The sequence below is a fragment of the Triplophysa rosa genome, linkage group LG2, assembly GCF_024868665.1.
Source record: "Triplophysa rosa linkage group LG2, Trosa_1v2, whole genome shotgun sequence".
In the NCBI taxonomy this organism is placed as follows: Eukaryota; Metazoa; Chordata; class Actinopteri; order Cypriniformes; family Nemacheilidae; genus Triplophysa; species Triplophysa rosa.
In genome coordinates, this window is record NC_079891.1 from 28,848,948 (window position 1) to 28,875,057 (window position 26,110).

At 37.5% G+C, this 26,110-nt stretch overlaps 3 protein-coding genes and 1 pseudogene across 6 annotated transcripts in view; 1 reads left to right on the forward strand and 3 right to left on the reverse strand.

The window, feature by feature from the left end:
• wscd2 (WSC domain containing 2) overlaps positions 1 to 564 on the forward strand; it is a 35,903-nt gene extending 35,339 nt beyond the window's left edge. The window contains exon 10 of the mRNA XM_057327154.1: positions 207 to 564. Within this exon, the coding sequence (XP_057183137.1) occupies positions 207 to 559 (353 nt within the window). The 3' untranslated portion in view covers positions 560 to 564. The remainder of the gene's footprint in view (positions 1 to 206) is intronic.
• Positions 565 to 2,557: 1,993 nt separating this feature from the next.
• On the reverse strand, positions 2,558 to 4,494 carry LOC130549856 (chemerin-like receptor 1). Of its 2 annotated transcripts, none has more exons than XM_057327208.1 (2): positions 4,406 to 4,494; positions 2,558 to 3,577 (listed from the first exon to the last, which is right to left on the reverse strand). In XM_057327208.1, exon 2 carries the CDS (start codon positions 3,523 to 3,525, stop codon positions 2,560 to 2,562), a length of 966 nt encoding a protein of 321 aa, XP_057183191.1. In that variant the 5' UTR covers positions 3,526 to 3,577; positions 4,406 to 4,494; the 3' UTR covers positions 2,558 to 2,559. The 2 variants fall into 2 exon arrangements, with proteins under 2 accessions (XP_057183191.1, XP_057183194.1); XM_057327211.1 differs by having other exon boundaries at positions 4,372 to 4,449.
• An 8,074-nt stretch (positions 4,495 to 12,568) lies between these two features.
• On the reverse strand, positions 12,569 to 15,280 carry LOC130549841 (chemerin-like receptor 1; annotated as a pseudogene).
• Positions 14,843 to 17,421, reverse strand: cmklr1 (chemokine-like receptor 1). Of its 3 annotated transcripts, none has more exons than XM_057327174.1 (3): positions 17,317 to 17,421; positions 15,970 to 17,057; positions 14,843 to 15,275 (listed from the first exon to the last, which is right to left on the reverse strand). In XM_057327174.1, exon 2 carries the CDS (start codon positions 17,027 to 17,029, stop codon positions 15,971 to 15,973), a length of 1,059 nt encoding a protein of 352 aa, XP_057183157.1. In that variant the 5' UTR covers positions 17,030 to 17,057; positions 17,317 to 17,421; the 3' UTR covers positions 14,843 to 15,275; position 15,970. The 3 variants fall into 3 exon arrangements, with proteins under 3 accessions (XP_057183157.1, XP_057183164.1, XP_057183148.1); XM_057327181.1 differs by lacking the exon at positions 14,843 to 15,275 and having other exon boundaries at positions 15,440 to 16,845; positions 16,948 to 17,057; positions 17,317 to 17,420; XM_057327165.1 differs by lacking the exon at positions 14,843 to 15,275 and having other exon boundaries at positions 15,440 to 17,057; positions 17,317 to 17,420.
• Between the last annotated feature and the right edge of the window lie 8,689 nt (positions 17,422 to 26,110).

Consider the following 26,110-nt stretch of genomic DNA (forward strand, 5'->3'; position numbering starts at 1 on the left):
ATCTTTTTTATCAGCATTTTGTGTTCCTCGTTTTTATATTTGGCTATAAGTGTCAATTCAGAATGAGTACTTTTTTCAGGCTGAATTTTGAGTCAGCGTTCCAAAACGTCTACACTTCTGCGGAAACAGTATGTGTCAATGTTTTTCCATGCAATTCATGCGTGCGCATGAAACTATAAAAGTAAATCTTTCTCTCTCTCAATCAGAGTGGCCGGAGTTTGTGAGGAACTACGCTCCATGGTGGGCGTCCCATACGCTAGACTGGCTGAAATACGGGAAGAAAGTCCACGTAGTGCATTTTGAGGATTTAAAGCGGGACCTTTTTTCTCATTTGAAAAGCATGGTCGTTTTTCTGCATCTGGAGGTTTTTGAGGAACGTCTGTTGTGTGTGGAAGGTCAAAAAGATGGGAACTTCAAACGCTCTGGGTTGAGAAAGCTAGAATATGACCCTTACACGCCAGAAATGCGTGCCAACATTGATGGGCTTATTAAGACTGTGGATACAGCTCTGAAGAAGAGAAACATGTCTGGTGTACCTGATGAGTACAGACCAAGATGATACAAATCTCTTACTTTTGTTTTTTCACAACTCTCATTTTTAGCTTTATTTTTTTAGCTTTTCCTTTTTTTTAGAATTTTAAATTGTAAGTTTATTGTGATTTTCCTGCATTCTGTTTTGTCAATATTAAGCATTTCGCATACACTACATATTTTTCCTTGGCTTATTTAAAGGTTTAAGTTAAATCTTCCTATAAGCCATGTTCCTTCTGCTACTATGAAAGTGTGTGGAATCACAAGTTTTGTTTTTTATCACAGGCAATGGCTGTTGGTACTGCCTATTAAAGCACCTTTAATGTCAGAAAGACATCCAGACCACTGTTTAGAGACCTCTTTTTCATCATATTGCCCTTACCTGCCACCTTTGGACCAGATGACATTATGATCCCCTATGCACTCTTCACACAGCTATTTATGTACATTTTGGACCTCAGTTTGCTATTACTACAAAATCTGGATATTACTTTAGCTATAACAATAAATCCCCAAACTATGCCTCAAGTATAAAAAAACTGCATGGACAACTCAAAATTCAGATTTTGTTGCAAATATAACATTCTTATTGGTTTCTTGATTTACGTATATAGAAGCAACAGAAGTCTGCTTTTCCTGTTAGGAAAAATCCTTTACTAAAAATATTTCCACAAATAATTTATCTTTTGGGTTTCTTAGTGAATTCTTTGCATATACTGTAGTATTTGCAATAGGCAATCAAAATAATTAAAAACAAAAAGCAAATCCTTTGTTTACAAACTTGAATGTAGAAATTAAGGCTTCTTGTAAATATTAAAAATGACAAACCCTTGTACCCCATCACAAGTTCAACCTAAAATGAACATTCTGTTGTTTTATACTCAGCTTTGCGATGTGGTTCATAACTGTTTTGTCAAGAAACAATTCTCTAGAAATGGCTGCTTTTATGCACCAAAGAAGAACAAGATACAGTTTGCATGTGGGTGAGTAAAAATGACTGAATTTATTGTTAGGTTAATTATTTATTAGTGAAAACACCTTTTTTATTTTACAGTGTCCTTATTTTGCTGTGAGAGCTGCAGTCTCTACCATGCAAGCTCGATGGAATAACTGTACTTCAATATATAGTCCAATAATTCCTCCCAAATTATTTGTATACATCATGTTTGGATCTAATGGTTGCAATGGTGTTTCCATATTACTAAAATGGCAAATGACAGAAAAAAAACAGAATTAAGGGGTGAAAACAATCATGAAGCAACATGTTAATAAGATTCTCAAAAATCATCTCGCCAGTAAATTCCTGATTATTAGCGTAATATATAAAGAAATATCAATCATTATATATACAGTAGATACAGTATATATGTATATACACACATAAGTAAATACACAGATATTTTTGTAAAGCTCACCAAAAGAATTCCATGAATTTGAAAGTATATCACTTCTATTTTTAACAGTTTCAAATTTTAATGCGTTTGATTAGAAATGAAGTGTTATTATGAATGTATTTTGTATGGAATGAATGTAAGTAATTTCTACCAAATTATTAAAATCAGAATAGACCTCCCAGTGATGCAAATGAAATAAAATGGTCGTCACAAGATTATTACACGTGCATTGTACATTTGTGAAAAACCAAGAGAGCTGTGTGAATTTGCCTGGATGATTAGGATGTCTGATCTATATATTGTCAATAAATTCTAAATTATCCTGTCCCACATCATGTTTTTATTTACTTGTTTATGGGTGGGGTTGTGACAAGATATTAATTTGTTGTAGAAAATAGCTTTATCTGTTATATTTACATTCATTAATGAAATAAAAAATCCAGTTTACAAAATAATTCTATTTCCAAATTCACATTAGACAGTGTTCTAGTTCAAAATGTAGAGGATATCCATATTTTATATGTAATAGTCTCTAAATATACCTAAATATAGTTACATTTTCTGATTCTTTGGTTTGGAAGTATTAGTAAAATGTCACATACACTCATGTATTTTTTCAGAGACTCATTAGCTTTCATATTTCCATATTCTCATCAATGGCACTCTCAATCTTTGATAAAAATGAATAGCATTTCTTTAAATCCTTGGCCATGAATGCATACAGGAATGGGTTTAGACAGCTGTTTGCACAGGCAATGGTAGTGGTTACATGTTGCGCCGAGTGAAAGACTGGGTTATGCTTTAATACGCCCAACTCCATTATAGCAACAATATGAAATGGCATCCAGCAGAGGAAAAAAGTCACGATCAAAAGTGTCATGATCTTGTAGGGCTTGTTGGATCTGCATCTTTGGTTAAGTTTACAGATCAGGATGGAGTAGCTCAAGCAAATACTCAGGAATGGAATCAAAAACCCGAATGTAAATCGAATGAACACAGCAGTTTGGTGATGTCCCTCATAGTTGTTATGACACACTGTTAATGTTTCTGTGAAATGCTCGATATGTCTGAATTTCGCTGGTGGTATACTAAACAAAGCTGACATGAGCCAAGCCAACACAACGACAGCAGAGGCTTTGGCTATAGAGCGATTATTCTGAGCCCATACGGGAAACCTGACAGTCAAGCAGCGGTCCACACTTACGATGACAAGAATGAAGATGCTACTGTACATGTTGATAAACATCACAAAAGATGTGAACTTACACATGAAGAGTCCAAAAGGCCAGTTGTTTATGAGTAATTTGACAATAGTTAAAGGGAGGGTGCTGCAGAAAATAAAATCAGACAAAGCCAGACTCAGATACCAGGTGGTGTTAACTGTCTTCTTCATCTTGAAACCAGCAATCCAGATCACCGCTCCATTTCCAATGATGCCAAGCAGGAAAATGATCACCGTTAAAATAACCGAGAATACACAAGCTGTTTCCCTGCAATGTGCAGGATTTATTTCTGAAGTGTGATTGTTTGCAAACTCATTAAGAATTGTTTCATAGTCGTATTCGAAGTGGTCACTGTGTCCTTCAGGAGTTGAGTTCATAATGTCTCTATTGCATGCAGTAACCAGTTAGAATTGAATGGATGGTGATGTTCTGTAACAAAAACAATAGTCAGTTTATCCAAATGTATCATAAGTGAACTTATGGTAAATATTTCCTGAAAAACAAATGTTTCTTGTATGTCTGATTTTAAATCTAAAATAGATTATTCATAATATACATTCAACTGCAGTAAAAAAAAAAAAGTTTCCGAATGTACTATTTCAAGAGACATGTTTAAGTAAAACTAGTGAACTAGTGACAACATTTCTCCCAAATTCCAAATAAAATATTGTTTCTTGTTTGCATTTATTAGCAGAAAACTGAGATGGGACAATCTGGTCAAAACATCTACAGTGTTTGCAGTATATTTACACTGTCAGAATTTTTCTCAAACCCCAATATTGTGCTCAATGTGGCATTCATCATAGGAAATAGAAAACGGATGAACAAAGGCTGATTTTAAGTATTACTTCAGTGTCTTCTATAATGTTGGGGGCAGGACGCTTCAGATTCTAAAGAGCAGTAATGAGGACAGCATATTAGTTGAAGTGTGAAATGAACAATGAACTGATTGAGACAGATGTTGACAGATGACCACGCATAAAGGTCAAATTCTAAGGATAAAATCTTACATAAAAGTCTTACGTAAAAGACCCCCCCAACCACCACCCCCGCACACCCCCATGAGGTCGCATGTTAAACTGTACGTTAGTGCAGCATCTGTTAAAACTACTACAGCATGTTTTTTGTGCCCTTGCTCTGTCCCATTAAAACAGTGTCACCACATGAACAAACACAATACATTTAAGTATATTTATAAATAAATTAGAATTTGTTTTTAATACCTTTGCTTTAAGTAGATCTTCTAAATGGTCTTACCTTTGGCAGTGAAATAAAAGAAAATGACAAAAGTCTGAATGTGTCTCCAGCTGAAAGAACTGCGATCTGAAAACAGAGACTGGTTCTGAACTTGAATTTTGAACACCCTCCAGCAGTTCTTGCTGTGATGTCCCAGCATGTTGTGCAACAATAGGCCTTTATAAGCAAAGTTGCTGATCATGTTAAAAAAAAGTCTGGTGAGGCAGTGAGTATTCACATATGCAGTTTTATGTAATAACTGAACTCAGTCGTAATTATGAGGGACTCACAAATCACCTGATTGTGATCTGAGAGACTGAAACATCTGCAAATTGCTTCTTGTGAATCAAAAAAAGTCACCATTTTAATTCAGAATTAAAGCAGGAACTTTATTCCGGTCACGAATTGGCAGAAGAACCCAAGCGCAGGCAATGGCAGTGAAGGGGTTAACAAATGACTTTATTAAATGAACAAAACAAAGGAAAAACCCACAAGGGGGTATCAAACAGGAACTAAACTAAGAAACAAACAGAAAACAAAGACTTCCCACGAGGGGGCAAAACAAAAGCAAGAACACTAAAACAACTTACTTAACAAAACAGGATCACGGACAGGACAGGACTGGGCAGGGCAGGGCTGGGCAGGGCAGGACTGGGCAGGGCAGGACTGGGCAGGGCAGGGCAGGGCAGGGCAGGGCAGGGCAGGGACGCTGAGAAACACCAAACATGGTACACGCACAGAACGCAATACACGAGCACAAGACAAAGAAACAAGAGGGTATATATAGGGAAGACAAACGAGGGATAATTACACGGGGCAGGTGTGGGACATTAAACACTCAGGGAAAGATCACAAGGAAACGAGAGGAGCGGGGCCAATGACGAGACACGAGAAAACACATGAGAGGAATAAACAAACAACTCATGGTCTTCTCACATATAACCTAAGGACTCTGCCCCGATCCTGCCACACGACTAGAATTTCATAAACAAGACGGTGCGGGACCGTGACAATTCCTTGCTGGTTGCAAACTAACATGAAGCATAACATTAGAATGTCATTTTGGACACTGCATATGTGAACAAACATACAGACAAAAACCCAACTTATTCCTCACCAGTTTAGCATGACACTACCCACTTCTGATATTTCCTCTTTAAAATAATGTATGCCTGTGGTGTTATGTTTTTGTATGAGCATGTTTAGTACAGTTCATAAGAGCCCATAATCAAAGCACTAGTAATCGATCAGGTGAGGGGTTACCATGGAAATATATGCCTTCACTTGAAGTGGTAGAGAGCCAGCGATGGAACAAATGGGGACAACTATGAGAACTCTTCCCCTATTGATTTTTTTCTCCTGTTACATTTATTCTTATAGACCATTTACCTATACCAAAATCAGAAATTAATTATTCTGATACTTTGCATCTATATGTTGTGAGCAGCCTATTGAACTGAATGAATGAGGAACAAGCAGTTATTTAGCAACAAAGCCAAGCAATTTTACTTGTTGACCACAAGAGAGCGCTGTTCCTCAGAATAGCACATCAAAGCGTGCTGTTGAACGCAGTGCGTCACACTGTCAAAGGTCACGTTTATGAATTTATTTGGATACTACTGGAACATTCAGCACGTTTTTTTGCACAAAATTGGTTTGTGCGTGAAGTATTTTTTATACATACATTTATACATACACCATTACCATTTTAGTTTTGTTTTTTTTCTCACCTTTAAAGTCTTATTAGGCTACATGTAAATGTAAATGTTTTAAATGTTGCACTCATATTGAAAAATCGCAGAAGCGCGCGCTCTGAGGCGTGTTTTTTGACTGCAAGACAACTGTGTTGAGAGGTACGTCTGCTTAAACTTTTAATATAAACTTTTAAGTGAGTGGTTTATGACTGTTGATATCTCACAATGTGATGGCCCACAGATATAAATATGCCCTTTTTAAACAATACAGCACGGTTTTTAATATTATTAATATTAAATTATTCGCAGCCCCCTGACTATATGGATTGCAGATTGTGAGATGACCCCGACAACATTGTTATTGTAAACAATCTTATCTTATACATCTTATACAACTCCTTGCATTTCAGTTTTACTTGATTATTTCTTGTGTATTTTTTACATCAATGCACATTTTTACATTATATCATTTTATTTATTAATTCAAGTGTAGCATCACCAAACTGATTCCTGATGAGTATTAGTGTGCATGGATTTTCACTTTCACTAGAAAAAAGTAGTACTTTAAGATACAAGTTTCAACATGTGACTATTGAGACACTTTTTCTCATTTAAAATACCATATCTAGGATGGATAGTATGTGAACTGTAACGCAGCAACAGTTTCTAGAACTTGATGTTCTTTTAAATGTCTCACTTAGCCTTTTGCACTCTCGCTTCTGTCCTTCCTTCCCTATATTCAGCCTCCTTTAAATTTGATCTTAACTATATTTATCACATATCCCTCACGCACGCAATCACACGAATCTGGCAAACAGAAATAGAGAGACAAAGAGAGTGGGAGGTTGCGATTGAAGGATACGCTGGAATGACTTAAAGAAACATCAGAACTGGACTGATGGGAGCAGAGATAAAGAAATTAAAAATAGGCCCATCATAAATAAGACTGTTGTGGAGATTATGATATTTCCCAACGCCAAACAACGCCACCAACCAAAAGAATTGATGTTTTAGCATTGTTTAACTGAATATTTTCTTCGTTTAATTAAAATTTTAAGTTTAAGATCATAAGTCTTTATTTGGAGGGCCGCAAAGCAATGCACTCTACGCAAAGGGGGCCTTACAACAAAAAAGTTTGAGAACCACTGCTTTAGGCTACTGTCGCAGCCGACTAGACATTCTCAGTAGTACATGCACAGGGAACATTTGCCTAGTGCCCACAAACATGTTTTAGACACTGTCAGCAGTGTTCTGGTTTCAGACACGAGCGTTGCAACAATGGTATAATGTCGAGAGCTTTTGTTTTATTTGATAATACTCCATATAACAAGCAATAAAGAATCCAAAATGTGATTCTGAGTGTACTCTTTCTAACAGTACTGTACTGTACACCAATTCAGCCAAGAGGTGACACGGTTTCTTTTGTCAAACATGCTTCGCCAAACTTTTTTTTATATCTGCAGGAATGCCAACAAAGCTTTATCAGATGAAAAGTACACCGTGACCGCCTCTTAATTTTTATCTTTAATTTTACGGCAGTGAAGTGAAGACATTCAAGTAAGGGGGCACCGAGGGGGAGGAATAAAGACATACAGTATGACCCACAGTGCACAGCACCCCTCCTTCACAGCTCTGACACAGAGAGCAAACTGCTCCACACGCGCTGTATTATTAAACGGGTTAGAGTGCAGAAAGATTAAAAAGTACAAAGAAAGATGACCTGTACAAAGTGCATCTGCTAAAATGCAAGATTTCTATGCAGTGGTGTGTGACAAAACAATGTCACTTGCATCTGTCTGCAGCCCTGAGTGTTTTTTACTTTGTGTTGAGTGAGAAACACACATACTGTGGTCCACTGGGTGTCAAAACCACAAAGTGTATTGTATGTGAAATACAAGACGCTTTTATATCGATATAGACCACTTCGGAAAACATAAACAATGCTGGTCCAACGCTGGTCCAGAAGAACTTTATGTTTTAGTTTTTTAACACGTCCAATACAACCAACAGAAGATACATAACCGAATTCTATATGTAATATGTAAAAACAATAAAATTACAAAAATGAAACCGGAAGTCTTTCTGGACCAGTTGTTACATCTTGCTAAGTGGCATTTGTTAATATTTTTGTAGATAAGGCCCACAAGTTTTAGCTCTGCTTTTTTTTAATTGCCGAGCATGAATACAGAGAGCACAGGCAAATGGCACACCACCTTCAAGTTATTAGAGGAAGTTTCTCGTATCTTCATCTGAAAAATTCACAGTATCTAAAAGTATTTATCTTTCATCGCTTGCAGAAATAAATGTTTGCCACCGTCATTTATTTTTGTGTTCGCATGCATTATTGTTTTGCTAGTGTTGTTGTTATATATACATGCCTCATGTTCCTTTATTGATCAGAGAAATAGCACAAGCAGGAACTTGTGACATTCCATTCCCTGTGTCCTGAATAAGCACTTTCTTCATGTGACAGGATGTCTGTGTGCGTCAGAAAGAGAGAGGGGGGTTGTGTGGATAAACAATGCAAGCAAAAACAACAGTTGTCCAGGTATTGCTATGACAATCTTTTAGGGACAAAGAAGCTTGCATTGCATATTTCCTTTATTATCATAGATTTAGTTTGCTTTAATAAAAGCAGTATAATATAATATAATAAAAAATCGAATAAAAGTATAATAAAATATATTTTATATAATTATATTTAAATAGAAATGTATTTATTGTTTTATTTTTATATCTTAAAAAGATATAAAAGCTGACACTGTATGGGCTCTTGAGGCGACCCTGACACTTTCTGCGTCATTCAAAACGTGTCAGTAAAAAAGCGTAAGGACAAAGCAAGTACTGTATGCATAATGCATGCAAGGCTCATTTCTCCCATGCAGATGCATTTGTGCATTATCCTGTTTTATTCCTTGTGTCCGTTGTAGGACATTCTGTCTGTCAGCATTAGCTGTGAAAATGTCACTGTGGGTTTCTCAGTCTTCGCTTCACCCTAAACAAGCATGAAGACAAAATACTGTGTGTGCAGTGCTGTAGTGTACCAGACACAAATTCAAGAAAACGTTTGCTTGTTTGCACTTAGGCCAAATCACAAACATGTAGTTTGATTAAGATTACAACAATCATGTCACATGTAAGGTCAATAGCTACAGAAGCACAAAAAACCTTAAGTATTCTAACCACGTTCTGTTTGCAAGTGTTTGTGTGTGTGTATTCATGCATTCTTCTGTGCATTTCTGACTGCTTATCAGTTTTGGTCTACTACACACACATACTGTGCTAGATTCACGTTTCCTATACACGTATTCTGTCTACAGTAAAAGCGTGTTGCCTCCTAAACTACACAAGGAACCCAATAAATGTCAGTTTGTCACTAAATGTAAAACATAGGCTAGTTAATGCGTAACTATTACTGTAATGGCTTCAATAAATGCATTATTGCTATAACGGTACTCAAATACCAAAAAACCTACATTTCAGTTTGTCAGGGAGGAACTAGTTTAAAAAAAACAGTTCAGTACCCTGGACCTGATAGTTATTTAATGCAATTGAGCATTTTTGCATATTTTGTTTTTATTTATTTTATTTTGGCACATCTTTAGACTGTACATGAGTGGACTCTGCTGCAGCACTGTTCCATGCTGGGCCAAAGCAGCAGACAACATCCGAAATGTGATTTGGGAATCAATGAATGACAGACTGAAGATCAATAGGCAAGCTTATCTCATTTCCTATTGTCGGTCTGACAATGTTCTGCTCTGTGGTTCAAAATCTGTTTGGTCATCATGTGCTGTTCAAACTGAATTTGAAAGTTAAGCACAACGCAACTGAAATGGTTAATAGCTAACATGCCCCCCTTTGTCGAAGTTCACTCATAGGGGTCGACTGATATGCGTTTTTCAGGGCCGATGTTGATATCGATTATTACAGATCAAGTAGACCGATAACCGATATTTTGAACCGATATATGTGTCTGGTGTAAAAATGAAAAATATGTTCAAAATTAAGAACAACAAGAGCTCTGACAAATACTTTGCCCAAAACACCATGGTAAACAGTAAGGACAGAAAGAAACAATGCTCATCAGAAAGAATGCGCTCCACTTGATGCAGTCGCTCTTTACAATGAAACCGTTTATCCTCAGAGTGGTGATTTTTTTCAACTGAATTTAAACCTTTCCTCTTTGTTAAGGACTGTCTGAAGATCCGCCGCACGCGCAGCGTGACATTGGCCAAACGCGCAGTAAAATCAACATTTTTGACGAAGAATCTTGCTGTTTTGTTGTGCCATTGTTTGGGGCTTGCGCAGATTATGTGAAATAGAGCGCTCTGCGCAATGATGTGATCACATAATGAGCTGATGTGGGAGAAACTGTACCTGTCTTTACTTTCATACTTAGTACATAATCGGAGAACATTAATATTAATTGGATCATTTAAAAGTAACTTCAAGCTTTCTTTAGACATATGCTTTACGTTTCTATGATGAGTATTCGCAGAGTTTTAGTCAGTTTCATAGCCTCAGGAAATGTAAATATTTATTTTGAAGCCATAATTTGTACGTTGTCATAATTTGAGTAAATGATCACAATTTTAAATTATTTGGTCAAATGTAATTGGGGCAGTGGATCATTATACATGATTGTTATGTGAACCTTTCAAAGTATTGCAGCTTAATTTCAACTAAATGTTATACTTCCATTTGCACAGGCAAATGTTTTTCTTTATTTGCTTTCTCTGCATCACTCTTCATGCACAGATTTTATAGGAGATTAGAGAACCATGTAGATACAAAGCCCTTACAATGGCAGAGTTTAACTGAAAGTATGGCGGCCACTTGGTTTTGCTTCTCAAGTTCACTGGTGGGGAAAAGGTGAGAAAACAGATAACCTCAGTGCTTCAGCGATCATCAGAAATGAACTGCCTTCATGTTAGTCTTCTTGTGAAACTATTAGAAGAGACACAGTCGAGCTTATAATGGGTCAACATAAGGCCATAAAGTTAGCAATAGCTGTTTACATTCATTTTCGTTTAACTCATAGAGGCTTTGTTGAATTTCAAAACATTTTTGGCAATTTTGTACATAATCGTCAGCTAAAATGTTATTTAAAATGTGTTTTTCTTTGGTGTTTGTGATTGAAAACAAGTTTACATTGCATGCGAATGTTTTGTTAAATCTCAGATTTAATGCATCAGTGGACATTAAGGCTTTGCTCACCTTCTATTTTCTAAGCACATTCTACACCACACATCTCAGCTGCTGTGCCACAGCAAAGAGTTAATGTGGGGGTTTTTTCCCTTTGTAACAACTTATCAGACAAAATAAAAAAGATTGTGCAAACCCTCAGCGAAGTCCATTTTTAAGCAATGCTTGCCATGTTGTTCTGCTTCTATGTTTTCCCATGGAGAAATATGGTAGACACTATTGGATTTTTGGTGTAATCAAAATGAAAACTTTGTTGTCTTTTAGTTTTTGTTTCAGTTTTGGTGAAAACAATGTGACTATCACAATCACAATGCATTATGGTTGTATAACACAACTATGTTGATATTCATTTGTAACATCATGACTGAGATTATGGATGGTGCTTTGTTAGTTCAAATGATGCGTCCATGCATCAAGTAATCGAAAACGTCAACGCCAGCTCAGATTGTTTCTGAGAAATTGAGTAGAAAGAAGGACATGTGAGAGAGTCACAGACAGATACTGTAGCAGAATGTGTGATTTATCACACTTGCCTATCACATCGAAGCTTACTGCTAGTTTATTATAGACTAATGTGTTTTGTAGCACATCTTATTTTATTTTTTAAAATACTTTATCAGCAATGAGCCATTTGTACTTTTATGCATCACTTGACTCACAGTTGTCTCACACTTACACCCAAACACAGAAGCATTTCCAGCATCGGCATTTTGTGTTTCTTCCTTTTATATTTGGCTATAGTGTCAAGAGTTCTCATCATAGCTTATTGTGTTTGAGATCTTGAGGCCATATGTGATTAAAATACACACTCTGTCCCAAACATCTGCAGATACAGTATGAGTCATGCGCATTTTTTTCCCACAATAACTTGCAAAATGCTTGCTACGGATGTGAAAAACACAGAAAATCGAACCGATCCGATTTTTTTATGATGGACGAAAATATCGGAGGCAGTGTGTAAATTGACACAACGTGAGGTCGTATTTATTTTTTAATGTGCGGTAAATTTCGGACGCAAATTTCGGACTCAATGTGCAATGGCCTTAAGACAATGAAGACACCTGTTTAGTTGAACACCTTACCTCTTTTTTGCTACCATACTGCCCTTAGTTGCCACCTTGGGACCAAAGGACATCATGATGCACTTTTGATCACATAGGAATTTATGGACAGTAAATATATCTATTTAACATCACTCACTTTCAGTGCTTCTTAGAGCTGAGAAATAAAATATAGTAGCTGTATAAAAAACGAAATGCATAAGCACAAAACTTTATCTGAGTATACAGTCTTTATTGTTTTTCTGGATTTATGTACATCCCTACTTTTTTACTTTTAATTTCCATTAAAACACACAAATATTTCCCAAAATATGTATATATAACATTTGACATATATTTACATTCTCTCAGGTCTCAGGATTCAATTGTTCCCTTGTTCTCTGTGGAAATGGTATGAATTGTTCTCTGCTTTCAGTGATTAAATTGCAAAAAAATGTTTCTTTATTTAAAAAAGCAAATCAACACGGAACAAACTAGAACAAGTGAAAGCAAGTAAAGCAACAAAAAGATTATTTAAAAAACCATCATGCCAGTAAATTCCTGATTGTGAGCTTCATATTTAAAATGTAACATTTTATAAATGTTGATACAGTATACACACATACACAGGTAAATACACAAATATTTTGTAATGCTCACCAGAAAAAATACTTTAAAAGATAAAACGTATCAATTCTATTTAAAAACAACTGCAAAAAACACAAGTTTTTAGATTTGTTGGAGAAAAATTAGCTTGTAAGAATTAGTTCTATTTACAGTACATTCATTCATTTTTAGCTTACAGAAAAATCAGGCTACATACAAAAACACAGTAGATAAAAAGGTATTGCTTATAAATGATTTGTGTTGTTTTTCATGTAAAGACTCATAAACCTTTACACTTTTAGATCGCTGTCGACAGTCTGTGATCCCCAGAATTGGTAATGGAAGTTCCTCTGAAACCGCTTCTGGTCTCCTCATCAATGGCACTCTCAATCTTTGACAGAAATGAGTAGCATTTCTTCTTTAAATCCTTGGCCATGAATGCATACAGGAATGGGTTTAGACAGCTGTTTGCACAGGCAATGGTAGCGGTTACATGTTGCGCCGAGTGAAAGACTGGGTTATGCTTTAATACGCCCAACTCCATTATAGCAACAATATGAAATGGCATCCAGCAGAGGAAAAAAGTCAAAATCAAAAGTGTCATGATCTTGTAGGGCTTGTTGGATTTGGATCTGTGGTTCTCTCTAAGTTTACAGATCAGGATGGAGTAGCTCAAGCAAATACTCAGGAATGGAATCAAAAACCCGAATGTAAATCGAATGAACACAGCAGTTTGGTGATGTCCCTCATACTTGTTATGACACACTGTTAATGTTTCTGTGAAATGCTCGATATGTCTGAATTTCGCTGGTGGTATACTAAACAAAGCTGACATGAGCCAAGCCAACACAACGACAGCAGAGGCTTTGGCTATAGAGCGATTATTCTGAGCCCATACGGGAAACCTGACTTTCAAGCAGCGGTCCACACTTACGATGACAAGAATGAAGATGCTACTTTACATGTTGATAAACATCACAAAAGATGTGAACTTACACATGAAGAGTCCAAAAGGCCAGTTGTTTATGAGTAATTTTACAATAGTTAAAGGGAGGGTGCTGCAGAAAATAAAATCAGACAAAGCCAGACTCAGATACCAGGTGGTGTTAACTGTCTTCTTCATCTTGAAACCAGCAATCCAGATCACCGCTCCATTTCCAATGATGCCAAGCAGGAAAATGATCACTGTTAAAATAACCGAGAATACACAAGCTGTTTCCCTGCAATGTGCAGGATTTATTTCTGAAGTGTGATTGTTTGCAAACTCATTAAGAATTGTTTCATAGTCGTATTCGTAGTGGTCACTGTGTCCTTCAGGAGTTGAGTTCATAATGTCTCTATTGCATGCAGTAACCAGTTAGAATTGAATGGATGGTGATGTTCTGTAACAAAAACAACATACGTTTTTTTTAAGAAAGAAATATGACTAAGCAGAGAGAGGGTTGCATATTTGATCATATTTCAGCATGGCGCTAGCAACGCAAAGGTCATGGGTTCAATTTCCGTGGAACAAACATACTGATAAAATGTATTACTTGTTACTTTGGATAAAAGTGTCTGCCAAATGTTATTTCATAGAACACATGTAATTGTGGTCTGATTTGCCACAATTGTAAAAGAGCAATTAACACACAACTGTATTGTTTTTTTTTTTGCCTACAGCATCAAATATGTTTCTGAACTTTTTATTCGGGTATTTTTGTGGATATTTGAAATAGAAATGTTTTGCACTTGAATTTTCATTACACTGATCATGCCACTCATGAGTCATGACAAGTCAACAAAAAGTACAACCCTTGCAAAATTTCCCATAGCTTTGTATCGTTCTTCTTGTAGACGTTTCTTATGCTCCATGTGACCTTAAAAGGGACCATACCTGAGACTGAATGAAGATGAAGAATACATCAGCCCTTAGCCTAATATTCTCAACCATAAATTTGATGAAATTTAAATAATTTGTTAAAAGCACAGCCATTTCAGTTTTTTTATTTACAGTTAAAGCATTTCAAAAGGGTCAAATTTATTCAAATTGACCAGTATTAGAAGTTCTTTGTAGAGAGTGTTATGGCAAAATTCTACTTAGAATACATCAGTATCTATTAAAACTACTGCAGCATGTTTTATGAACATGTTAGTCAGATGCATTTTAATGCACTTACTGCTCTGTGCCATTAAAACATTCTCTGATCACTCATATCACTGATGCATATTTGTCTTATGACCTAAAGAATACAGAACTTACCTCACAAAGTAGGTAGTCTCACAATGCCCTTTGCAGTGCTTCACATACAGTTGCTGGGTGGTATGATACATTAAGTTCCTCTCGGAGATGCGATCAAAGTTCTGAGAAATGAGATGGTTACACTTAACAACTCCCCCTTTAAAACTGTTCTAGCAATCTACCGTCTAGCAATTTGCTTAAATGTGAGAGTGCATTGCCAATGTGTGCAACACGTTTACCGCTTAACCATAATGACGATGGTGCTGCTGTGTTGAACGGCACAATATTTGAGGTAAAGAAAAAAAAAAGTTTATTAACAGTAAAAGTTTCAGTTTAACGTCATGTTAATTATAAACAGACTGTACACCACATATGGTACTGTAAAGGCGAATGCTTTCAAATGTTAAGTAGAATCAATGTGGTGCCGAAGCTACAGACTGTTGGCATATTCATTGCACTTTTTTTAACACTATGAATTTAACAATATAGTTGAAACTCAAAAATTATTGATAATTCAATGGACAAAGATATTGTCATGTAATTAACACATGCAAACATTTTTACAGTAGTGAGCTAAACAGTCCATCTTACATCAGCAATCCATTTGAATTATACATAATGATGATTTAATTTCTATAAATCATTAAAAATATAATGCTATACATTAGGGATGTAAATTTTGGCTTACAACTGATAATTCTTTAACATTGAAAGCTGATAATATATTGGCAGATATACAGTATCTAAATATTACTATAACATTTTCTGAGACTGAAACAAAAGTATACATTAAACTATATATAGTATCAGTCATACTTTAGATATGAGTGGACGCTTTGGCATCTACCGAGCTTGAGCGAGATAGGTATCGACTCATTGTCCGTCCGTCCTCACCAATGGCATTCTCAATCTTTGACAAAATGGAGCTCTTGAAATTCTTCCTGAAGTCATTTCCCATGAAGGCATACAAAACAGGGTTCAGAAAGCTGTTGGCGGCAGCGACGGTGGTTCCAATTCTCAACCCGTGAGCTACGACCTCATTGAAATGAAAGCTGTGGTAAAGTTCAATGAGCACAAACGTGTGGTATGGTAACCAGCACAGGAAAAAGGTGAGGATGAGAGCCGTCATAATTTTAAACGGTTTGCAGGATTTTGTCATGTGCGAAGTTCTGAGTCTACAAATGATGATTGTGTAACAGACGATGATGAGCAGAAACGGAATCACAAATCCAAAAATAAAGCGACTCAAAGCGATGGTTTCATGAGTGTACGGGTTGGATGTGTAGGTGTTCATACAGCGGTTTGTACCTAAGTGATTCTGGACATCACGGTATACCATCGAAGGAATGCTTAGGGCTGCGGAGAAGACCCACGCAAGCACGATTGTCAGCAATGCTTTTCCGATAGTGCGATGATTCTGGGCCCAGACAGGAAACATGACAGCTACACATCGATCCATGCTGATGATAACGAGGAGGAAGATGCTGCTGAACATATTGAGGAACATAACAAAGGACGTGAACTTACACATGAAGAGACCAAAGATCCAGTCGGACGTTACACTGTAGATGATGTTGAAAGGCAAACAGGAGCAAAATATAAAGTCAGACACAGCCAAACTCAGGTACCAGGTAGTATTGACTGACTTCTTCATGGCAAAACCCGCAATCCAGATAATCACACCATTTCCTCCTATGCCCAGCAAAAATATGATCACGTTGACCACCAGCAACAACAGGCACATAACCTGAGTGAAACATGTGATGGTGGGGACTTTAAAAGAAACCTCCTCACCTATAGTTTCTGAATTATTGTAGGAGTTGTTTTCGTAACCGTAGTCATAATTGTTATTAAACACAAAATCTGCTGACTCCATTGCAATTCACGGTGATGTCCTTGAATTCCTTTAAATGAAAAACAAAGGCATTTTATTGAAGTGTTTCAGTAATACCAAAACCAAGGTTGCCAGAGTATCATTGCAAGAAGAAAAAAGTGTTCAGTAATCAGAAATTCCGTAAACATTTTACAAAAATTTACAATTTAAAAAAGTGTATATTCAGTATAGATAAGAAGTATACAATTTATAAATGAGCCTGAATATACATTTTCAAAGGTAAATTTTCAAAATGCATAAATGTTAAAAATAACAAGTCAGTTTCTCACCTCAGTGTCTCGAGCATAACTGTGCCAATACTGATCTCACATCTGATAACTGTGACCTTTTTAAGTATTAGAACTGGTGTCATACTCCCTCTCTTGAGCAATATTGTGCATGACTTCAGATGCAGTACCAACTTCTGCAAAAATACTTCCACAACTGTGTTTGTTTTCCTCATTAAGAACATCCCCTAATTTCACTTCTTCATTGTACTTTTAGTACAGATTATGACACAGAAGTAACCTATAGACATATAGAACTTATGGGGTAAAAATGATAAAGGTTGACCCTATCTCCATATATACCCAGTTTTGTAAATAAAAGTTTTTTTTCTTTTTGTGCCAGGATTCGGGTGAACCTTCAGATGACCCCGTCTAAACATAAAAGAGCAAAGCATTGAAATATTAATTGCAAGAAAAACAACACAGACAATTTTGTATTCATTTTAAATTGGATCCAGATTTACTTGAGAAATGTGTATTCCAGTCATTCCTGTTTGTGGACAGTGACACAGTTGACAAGTAGTGACAAGCAAACACCCCTACACACAGTACATGATACGTGTTGACTGATGCACAAAAATGTTGATTTTAAAGATCCAGGGTATGATATTTAGCGGCATATAGTGGTGAGGTTGCGAATTGCAACCAATGGCTCACTCCACTCCTCCTTTTTAAAAGGCCGAGCGGCAGGAGCATACGGCGAGAGAGGACCGGGCCGGGACATTAAACATTTGAATCAAAAATAAATACACAAAAATACAAAAGTAACAAGCCGGCAGCCCCTCTCGGATGACTGCCGGCAACACAAACATAAACAAAACTTAACTAATGTCCGTGCCCGGTCCTCTCTTGTCGTATGCTCCTGAGATATGGATTTGCACTAGTCTGACTCAGGTGTAGGCCTACGTTCCTTTTCTATCTTGAATCATAGCGTAATATTTTTTCCTGACTGAGTTTTACAGCTTTCTATTTTGCGTAAATGTAAAGCTTTGCCAGCATTTATTAAAAATCATGCATGGTGATAAGTATTAATTGATCTTTGTTCTACAAACACGGATATTTAGTTAGTGTTAGCTTAGCATACACTGTGTTGAAAATCTGTGATAATGTTACCACATAAATAAATGAATAAATATTGTTATGTAAATGTAAATGCTTTCTGTGTTTCCCCGGCATCAAAATGAGCTCAGAAAACACAATTGTGCACAACATTTCCTAGTAAGTCGTAAGGATCACAGTTGAGTCCTGTCAACGATTCATGCATTGCATCATCAATTTTAAACATCACTGCATAAGTAAGTCTGTCTCCCTACACTTTGTAAACATGTACAACTTGCAGTGAAATGTTCATCTGGTACACTGGTACATAGAAAGTAGGAGAATATAGAAAATATATGTAGGAAATATATATGCAAAGGAAAATAACAATAACAATGTATTTACATACTAAGAAGTTTAAAGATTGTTCTCTTATGATAAATAAGAGGTTTAAATAAGAGACCAGTGTTGAGACAGCAGGTGGCAATGGAATCAGAAACGTGCAAATATGTAGGCTAACTGTGTTCTAGAAGTACAATGGTAAAGTGCAAGTGCAATATTAAGGAGTCTAATGGCCTGGAGGGAAAAGTTCTTCTTGAGCCTCTCTGTTTTGGCCCAACCGACTGCGGAAACCAGATTGCAGTAGACAGAGAAGAGAATTTGAAGGGTCTTTAATGATTTTGACAGCTCTGGCTTTGTATCGCCTGTTGTAGATGTCGTGCAGAGAGGGGAGAGCAGACCCAGAGATGCACTCAGCTAAGCGACCACTCTATCTGCATTTCACGCGAGCGGCGCTGTGCGACATGACAAAAGACAACACAAACCATTAAGAACAAGGCGTTTATTGTCACGTCACAACACTTGCGTCTGCAAACAAGCCGAAACTTTCGCGGCTCTTTCTTATCAAAGCCCCAAATATACGCTTCAGTGGCACGCGCTTCTCTAATAATGCGAGTAGACGCTTCTAGACGCAGTGTGGCATCTTTAACATGTCAATCGAGTGCTTTACATCTTAAACAACTTTAAACAGCAGTCCAAGTTTAAAAATATATGAAAATGCGCTTTATTTACAGTACACACAGCTTCATCCGCGTACACACTCATCTGAACGGGCCAGAGAGAGAGAGAGAGAGAGAGAGAGAGAGAGAGAGAGAGAGAGAGAGAGAGGACACACACTCTTGAGCTCCTGCAAAAAACATATTTTACTACTGGATTAACTTAAGCTACCTTGGTCATTTTTACAAGGAGACATACACAAACCTTCAGCTATCGTAATCACTTTTTTTAATCAAACGTTTTCTTTTAATTGGGATTTTGGAACAAAATACTCGAAAGGGACCCAAGGACAGCAACTGACTAAGGACCCAACAATCCTGCACTACAAACGAGCCAAAAACACAAAGCCATCATCTCAGAATTCCCAAATGCTGAAAGGAAAGGCATCTGTGGGGGTTTCCAGCTAAAAATAAAAAATGAGGATGACATAACAACTATCAACGTTAACATATACAAAACATCGGGGATAGTTGTAGTGAAAGCATTCAATGACTATTTGAACAAAACTTCCTCAGAATCAAAGAAAGATCACAACAGGAACCCAACAATGAACAACCCACCACCCTAGAGGAATCAGACAGAACCCCTGCTTCAGATGAGCAGCTAGAACAGAGACCTTCCTAACACAGAACAAACAAAGAACCCTCATTCACATTGCTGCTGTACTGACACGAGGGAGAGATTCACAGCCCTGGAGGGGGAACTAGTACAGCTCAGAGAAATTACTCTTTATCTTCAAACGACACAAAACTCAGACCAAACCAGCATCAGCCCCACAGCCAAGCAAAAAGAGAGAGATAACATCAGGAAAGAACTGTATTCACTTCAGGCCGAAGTGAAGCAGCTACTGCAAGAGAGGGAGAGGCTAAAGGTTCAGCTGGCATCACAGGAATCCCAGCTCACACAGCAGACAGAGAGTCACTTGGTCCAGTTAACTGCTCTAAGAGAGGAAATAAGAGAACTGAAGCATGTAAAAGATACCCACTTCAAAGACCTCAACTCCACAAAGGATCCAGAACAACAGGTCACCCTTCAAACTGACCAGAGCTCCCAGACCTCAATGGCACAACCCAGCCAAACCCTTCCTTCCTCACCAAACCCTTTACCCAGTGCACAACCAACTGATGAATCAGACAACGCTCCAACACCCACAGAGAACACACAACTAGACATTGCCCTTCTAATGGACTCAAATGGGAAGTTTATAGACGAAAAAAAGCTCTTCCCCAAACACAGGGTGGCCAAACTCTGGTGCCCAAACACTCAGTGCCCTCAGACTGCTGAATGAGGACAACCTAGGATCACCAAGCCACATAATAATCCACACTGGCACAAACGACCTGAGAGCACAACAAGAAGGAGTGGCCACAGCACTACAGAGGGTGATCGAAAAAGCCACAACCAAATGCCAAAATCACCATCTCAACATTGCTGCCATGGAAAGACTTCCACCCAGACACAATTCAACGAATGAATGCAAATCTCTCTAGAACTTGTGCACTCAAACCTCAAGTGCACATGGCACATCACCCCACCATGGACCTCACATGCCTCTATGACCATGTTCACCTGTACAGAGCAACTGTCCCCATCTTTGCAAAGACATTAAAAGATGTTGCTCTAAACCGCAGCACCAACACCCCTCCTAGAAGCAACAGAGCAAGGCAGCACCCTCTTAGACTAGGGATGGACCACACAGCACCTACAAAAAACAGCCAAAGACTGGGATCACTTCCCTACCATAACAACAGTCAACAGACCAGAGCACCACGCCTGCTGCCTACATCCCCCACACAGCATATGCAACAGAACTCCAGCAGCCTCAGCTATGCCCAGACAGTGAGCAGAAACTCCACACCGACATCTGCACAAGCTCCAACAGCCGAGCTAAAAGACATCCATCAGATGCTGAACCTGATCTGCTCACACCTACTGTCTTACGACAAAACCTGCAAATAAAAATAATACCTTATGGATAACTCAACTCAACTTTATTTATATAGCGCTTTTTACAATTTTCATTGTTACAAAGCAGCTGTACATGAGACATATGGAGTATAAGCAAAACAATTAAAGTTATACCTGTAAAAACAAGAAAAATGTGAAAACACAGAAGACAAACATACCCACATACAAACGCTCCACACACACAATATGCACACGTACTAACACACATAGACATAGACACACACACGGACTTGCAGACACACAGACGTGCACGCACACACAGACAAGCATGCACACACACACACACACACACACACTGGCAAGCACGCACACACAGACACGCACGCACGCACAGTGAAAGCACACATTTAAGATAAAGGAGAGAGAAAAACAGGTCAAATATTAAACAGACTATAAATTCCTATATGCAATATTAGTTATGTAAAACTTTAAAATTCTAATTCTAAAGCATCCCCCCGGCCAGGCAAATAGTGCAAAACAGTATGCAAACGGTGGCGAGGAACCCAAAACTCCAATCGAGAAAAAAACCCTCAGGAGAACCCAGGCCCATCCAGGTGATTCCAGTTCCCCTCTGGCAAAAGCTGCTGCCTCTGCACAAGCTCAACAGTGCTTGCACAACAATGCTAAATAAAAATAAATAAACTTACTAATAAGGTAAATTATAGGTTTAAGATTATAATTAATAATCTAATAGCATTTGAATTTTGTAGTGAAGACGTGTCAAGCCGCTGCGTCCTTCTTTATCCAGCTCTATCATCTCAGCTCTTGTCAGGTCGCCTCTTCCCATTCTCCGCTCTACCATCAGGTCTGGGCATGAACTGCATCCTACTCGCTTTGGTAACCTTGGAACAATGAGACAACACTGGCAGAGAGTAGAGTACTGTTCTGCACTCTTTGATGCAACAAGTACATCAGTTGTTGTTGGAAGTGTTCCTGGTTCCGGTTGATCTAACTAATGCAGCCTAAACCCTCAGAGGATTTATATTATGGAAGTGTAGTGTATGCAAGATTAAAACGATGCGTCTTTAGTCTAGATTTAAACTGACAGAGTGTGTCTGCCTCCCGGACAGTGCAGGGAAGACTATTCCAAAGTTTAGGCGCTAGATAGGAAAAGGATCTACCACCTGTACTTGATTTTGAAATTCTAGGTATTACCAACTGACAGGACGCCTGAGAGCGTAATGCACGTGAAGGAATGTAATACAAGAGGAGTTCACTCAAGTACTGAGGAGCTAAACCATGTAGGGATTTATAGGTAATAAGCAAGATTTTGAAGTTAATGCGATGCTTTATAGGTAACCAGTTCAAGGTTGACAGAACCGGGCTAATATGTTCATACTTTTTTGTACGTGTAAGAACTCGAGCTGCCGCGTTTTGGACCAGTTGGAGTTTTTGTAATAAGCCTGCAGGGCAACCACCTAACAGTGCATTACAGTAATCTAGTCTTGATGTCATGAATGCATGAATTAACTTCTCTGCATCTGACAGTGACAGCATATGACGTAGTTTAGATATATTCTTAAGATGTAAAAACGCAATTTTACAGGTGTTGGCGACATGGCTCTCAAATGACAGATTACTATCGAATAGAATGCCAAGATTCTTTGCTGACGACGAGGGTTTTATGGAACATCCGTCAATAGTTAAGCAGTATTCTTGGTTGTTACGTATGGCAGTTTTCGGTCCAATAAGTAACACTTCTGTTTTGTCCGAATTCAGTAATAAAAAGTTGTTACTCATCCAGTTTTTTATATCGACTATGCATTCCATTATTCGATGGAAGTGCTGTGTTTCATGAGGCTTCGAGGAAATATAAAGTTGAGTATCATCAGCATAACAGTGAAAGCTAACTCCGTGTCGCTTTATTATATCTCCTAGAGGTAGCATGTATAATGCGAAGAGCAGAGGCCCCAAGACTGAGCCCTGTGGTACACTGTACTGGACTTGCGATTTGCGTGAGACCTCATTGTTTATTGCTACAAATTGAAAACGGTCAGATAAATAAGACTTAAACCATTTCAAAGCTTTTCCCTTAATGCCGATGTAATTTTTGAGTCTATGTAGGAGTGTGCTGTGGTCAATGGTGTCGAATGCAGCACTACGGTCTAGCAGCACCAATAACGAGATACAACCTCGGTCAGATGCCAATAGCAGATCATTTGTAACTCTGATCAAAGCAGTCTCTGTACTGTGACATGCTCTAAATCCAGACTGGAATTCTTCATTGATGTGATTCCTTTGGAGGAAGGAGCATAACTGAGTTGAAACTACTTTTTCCAGAACTTTAGCTATGAAAGGTAGATTCGATATAGGCCTGTAATTCAGAACCGTAGACTATTTCATCACCGACAGAGTGTTCACAGTCAGCCCACCAACCCCATTATCAGATCACAGTAAAATTACTCTCTACCTTAATAGATCCAAACCTAACACAGAGGCATCAAAACAAACTCACCTCCATACACTAAATGAGACATACGAATGGAAACAAAATAGTGAAGATACATACCAAAGCGTAATTCGTGAACCAAATATTAAAAACCTACTGAATAAATTCCTAGATACACCATTCCCACACAATAACGTTGGTGTAAATTTAGCAGTAGGTACTATAAGCGAAATATTTACAATATCTGCAACATTATCTAACCTAAAACCCACAAAACCAAACAAGAAGCCTGTAAATGAGAAATGGTTTGACAACGAGTGTACAAACCTAGAAAAGAAGTAAGAATTCTATCAAATCAGAAACACAGAGATGCGGACAATGTAAATACACTCCAGCTCTACCATGAAAAACTTAAACAATACAAGGACACACTAAGGAAGAAAAAGAAACAAGATACACAAAATCAGTTAAGAGCAATTAAACAATCTATAGAAACAAACCGCTTCTGGGAACATTGGAATGCACTTAATAAATCCCACCATGAAGATTTACCCATTCAGAACAGAGACAGATGGATAAACCACTTCTCAAATCTCTTTAGTAATATAAACAAGCAGAGGTGGGTAGTAACGCGCTACATTTACTTCGTTACATTTACTTGAGTAACATTTTGGAAAATATGTACTTTTTAAGTAAAATTAAAAGTGTGTACTTTTACTCTTACTTGAGTAAATTTCTAATAGAAAATCTGTACTTTTACTTCGTTACATAACTTACATTGCGTGACGTTCCTTCGTTCCTTCATTTTAAAATATGCTTTTTAAAACGCGTTGTTTATTTCAAGGTTGTCGTCTCTTTTTACGGGCATTCCCGAGTGATCGATTCTTTTGAGTCGATTCTTTTGAAAGCATTAATTGAACAATGGGCAAAACCATTTGAATAGGCTAATGAATCAGTTCAAATGATTTGTTCAGTTCGCAGCACGATCTGAATCATCTGAAGCAGGATTACTCACTCCTCGTAGCGCGAAACTTAAGAACACGCAGAACACAAAGAGCGTTGGATGAAGTGGATATTAATCTATATCTATACAATCAAAACTGCAAATGTGTCATATTGTTTGCCAGCAATGATAAATGCCCGCCATATGCGCGCACCCGCGCGACCTGTTCGTCAGACACAGCAACATGCGCGTTACCTGTCAGACACAGAGACGTGGGCTTGCAGAAATATACATTTGAAGAACAGGAGGAAGAAAACGTGTTGATGGGCGTGTGGTTCACTGTTTACTGTTTGTTTACAAGTAAGAGCGTTTCACAACACACACGTGACAACACGAGAAGCATGAGCTTTGTTCAAAAATGTGTATTTCATTTAAGAGAGCACTGCAGATGTTCTAGATCATCATAGGAAATGCTCTGAGTTTAGTTCATGCTTTAGTTTGACATGGTCTATTATTCTAAATAAGTTGTGTAAACTACATTGACATCAGGACTAGATGAAATGTACAGAAATGCTTGTCTCTTCTGTGTTTGTCTCTTCTTTAGTCTCTCTAGTATATTGCAAAGATATCCGCTTATGATAATTAAAAATATTGATTAAAATGTAATATTAAAACATTGGCGTTAATATTAATTTTATGTAGTAGGCCTATATAATCAGATACAAAGTAACTAAGTAACTAGCTACTTGAGTAGTTTTTTCATTGCATACTTTTTTACTTTTACTCAAGTAATTTTTAAAATAGTGACTTTTACTTTTACTTGAGTAACAATTTCTCTAGTTACTTGTACTTTTACTTGAGTAAAGATTTTGGCTACTCTACCCACCTCTGTAAACAAGAACCATGAACAAACTATGCACTGTAGAGTCAACAATTAAAGATTACCAAAACCCTTTAGATTGTCCAATTACACTAGCCGAACTATGCGATAATATACAAAAACCTAAATCCCAAAAAGCAAGTAGTATCGATGGTATCCTAAATGAGATGATTAAATACACAGACCAAAAACTCACACTCGCCATTCTTAAACTGTTTAATATCATCCTTAGTACAGGTACAGTATATTTCCCAAGATCTGGAACCAAGGTCTCATAACTCCAATCCATAAAAGCTGAGACAAATTCGACCCTAATAATTACAGTGGAATAGTGCTGCAACAACTAATCGATAAAATCGATAATAATCGATAATGAAAATAGTTGTCAATGAATTTCATTATCGATTAGTTGGTCTGTGACGTCACTTGCGAGCTGCGCAGTTATAAATCAAGCACGTCATCTTCCCTTTTAAAATGACCGTTTAAACGCACCTCGCGCTGCATGGAGGGACATGTCTAGTGA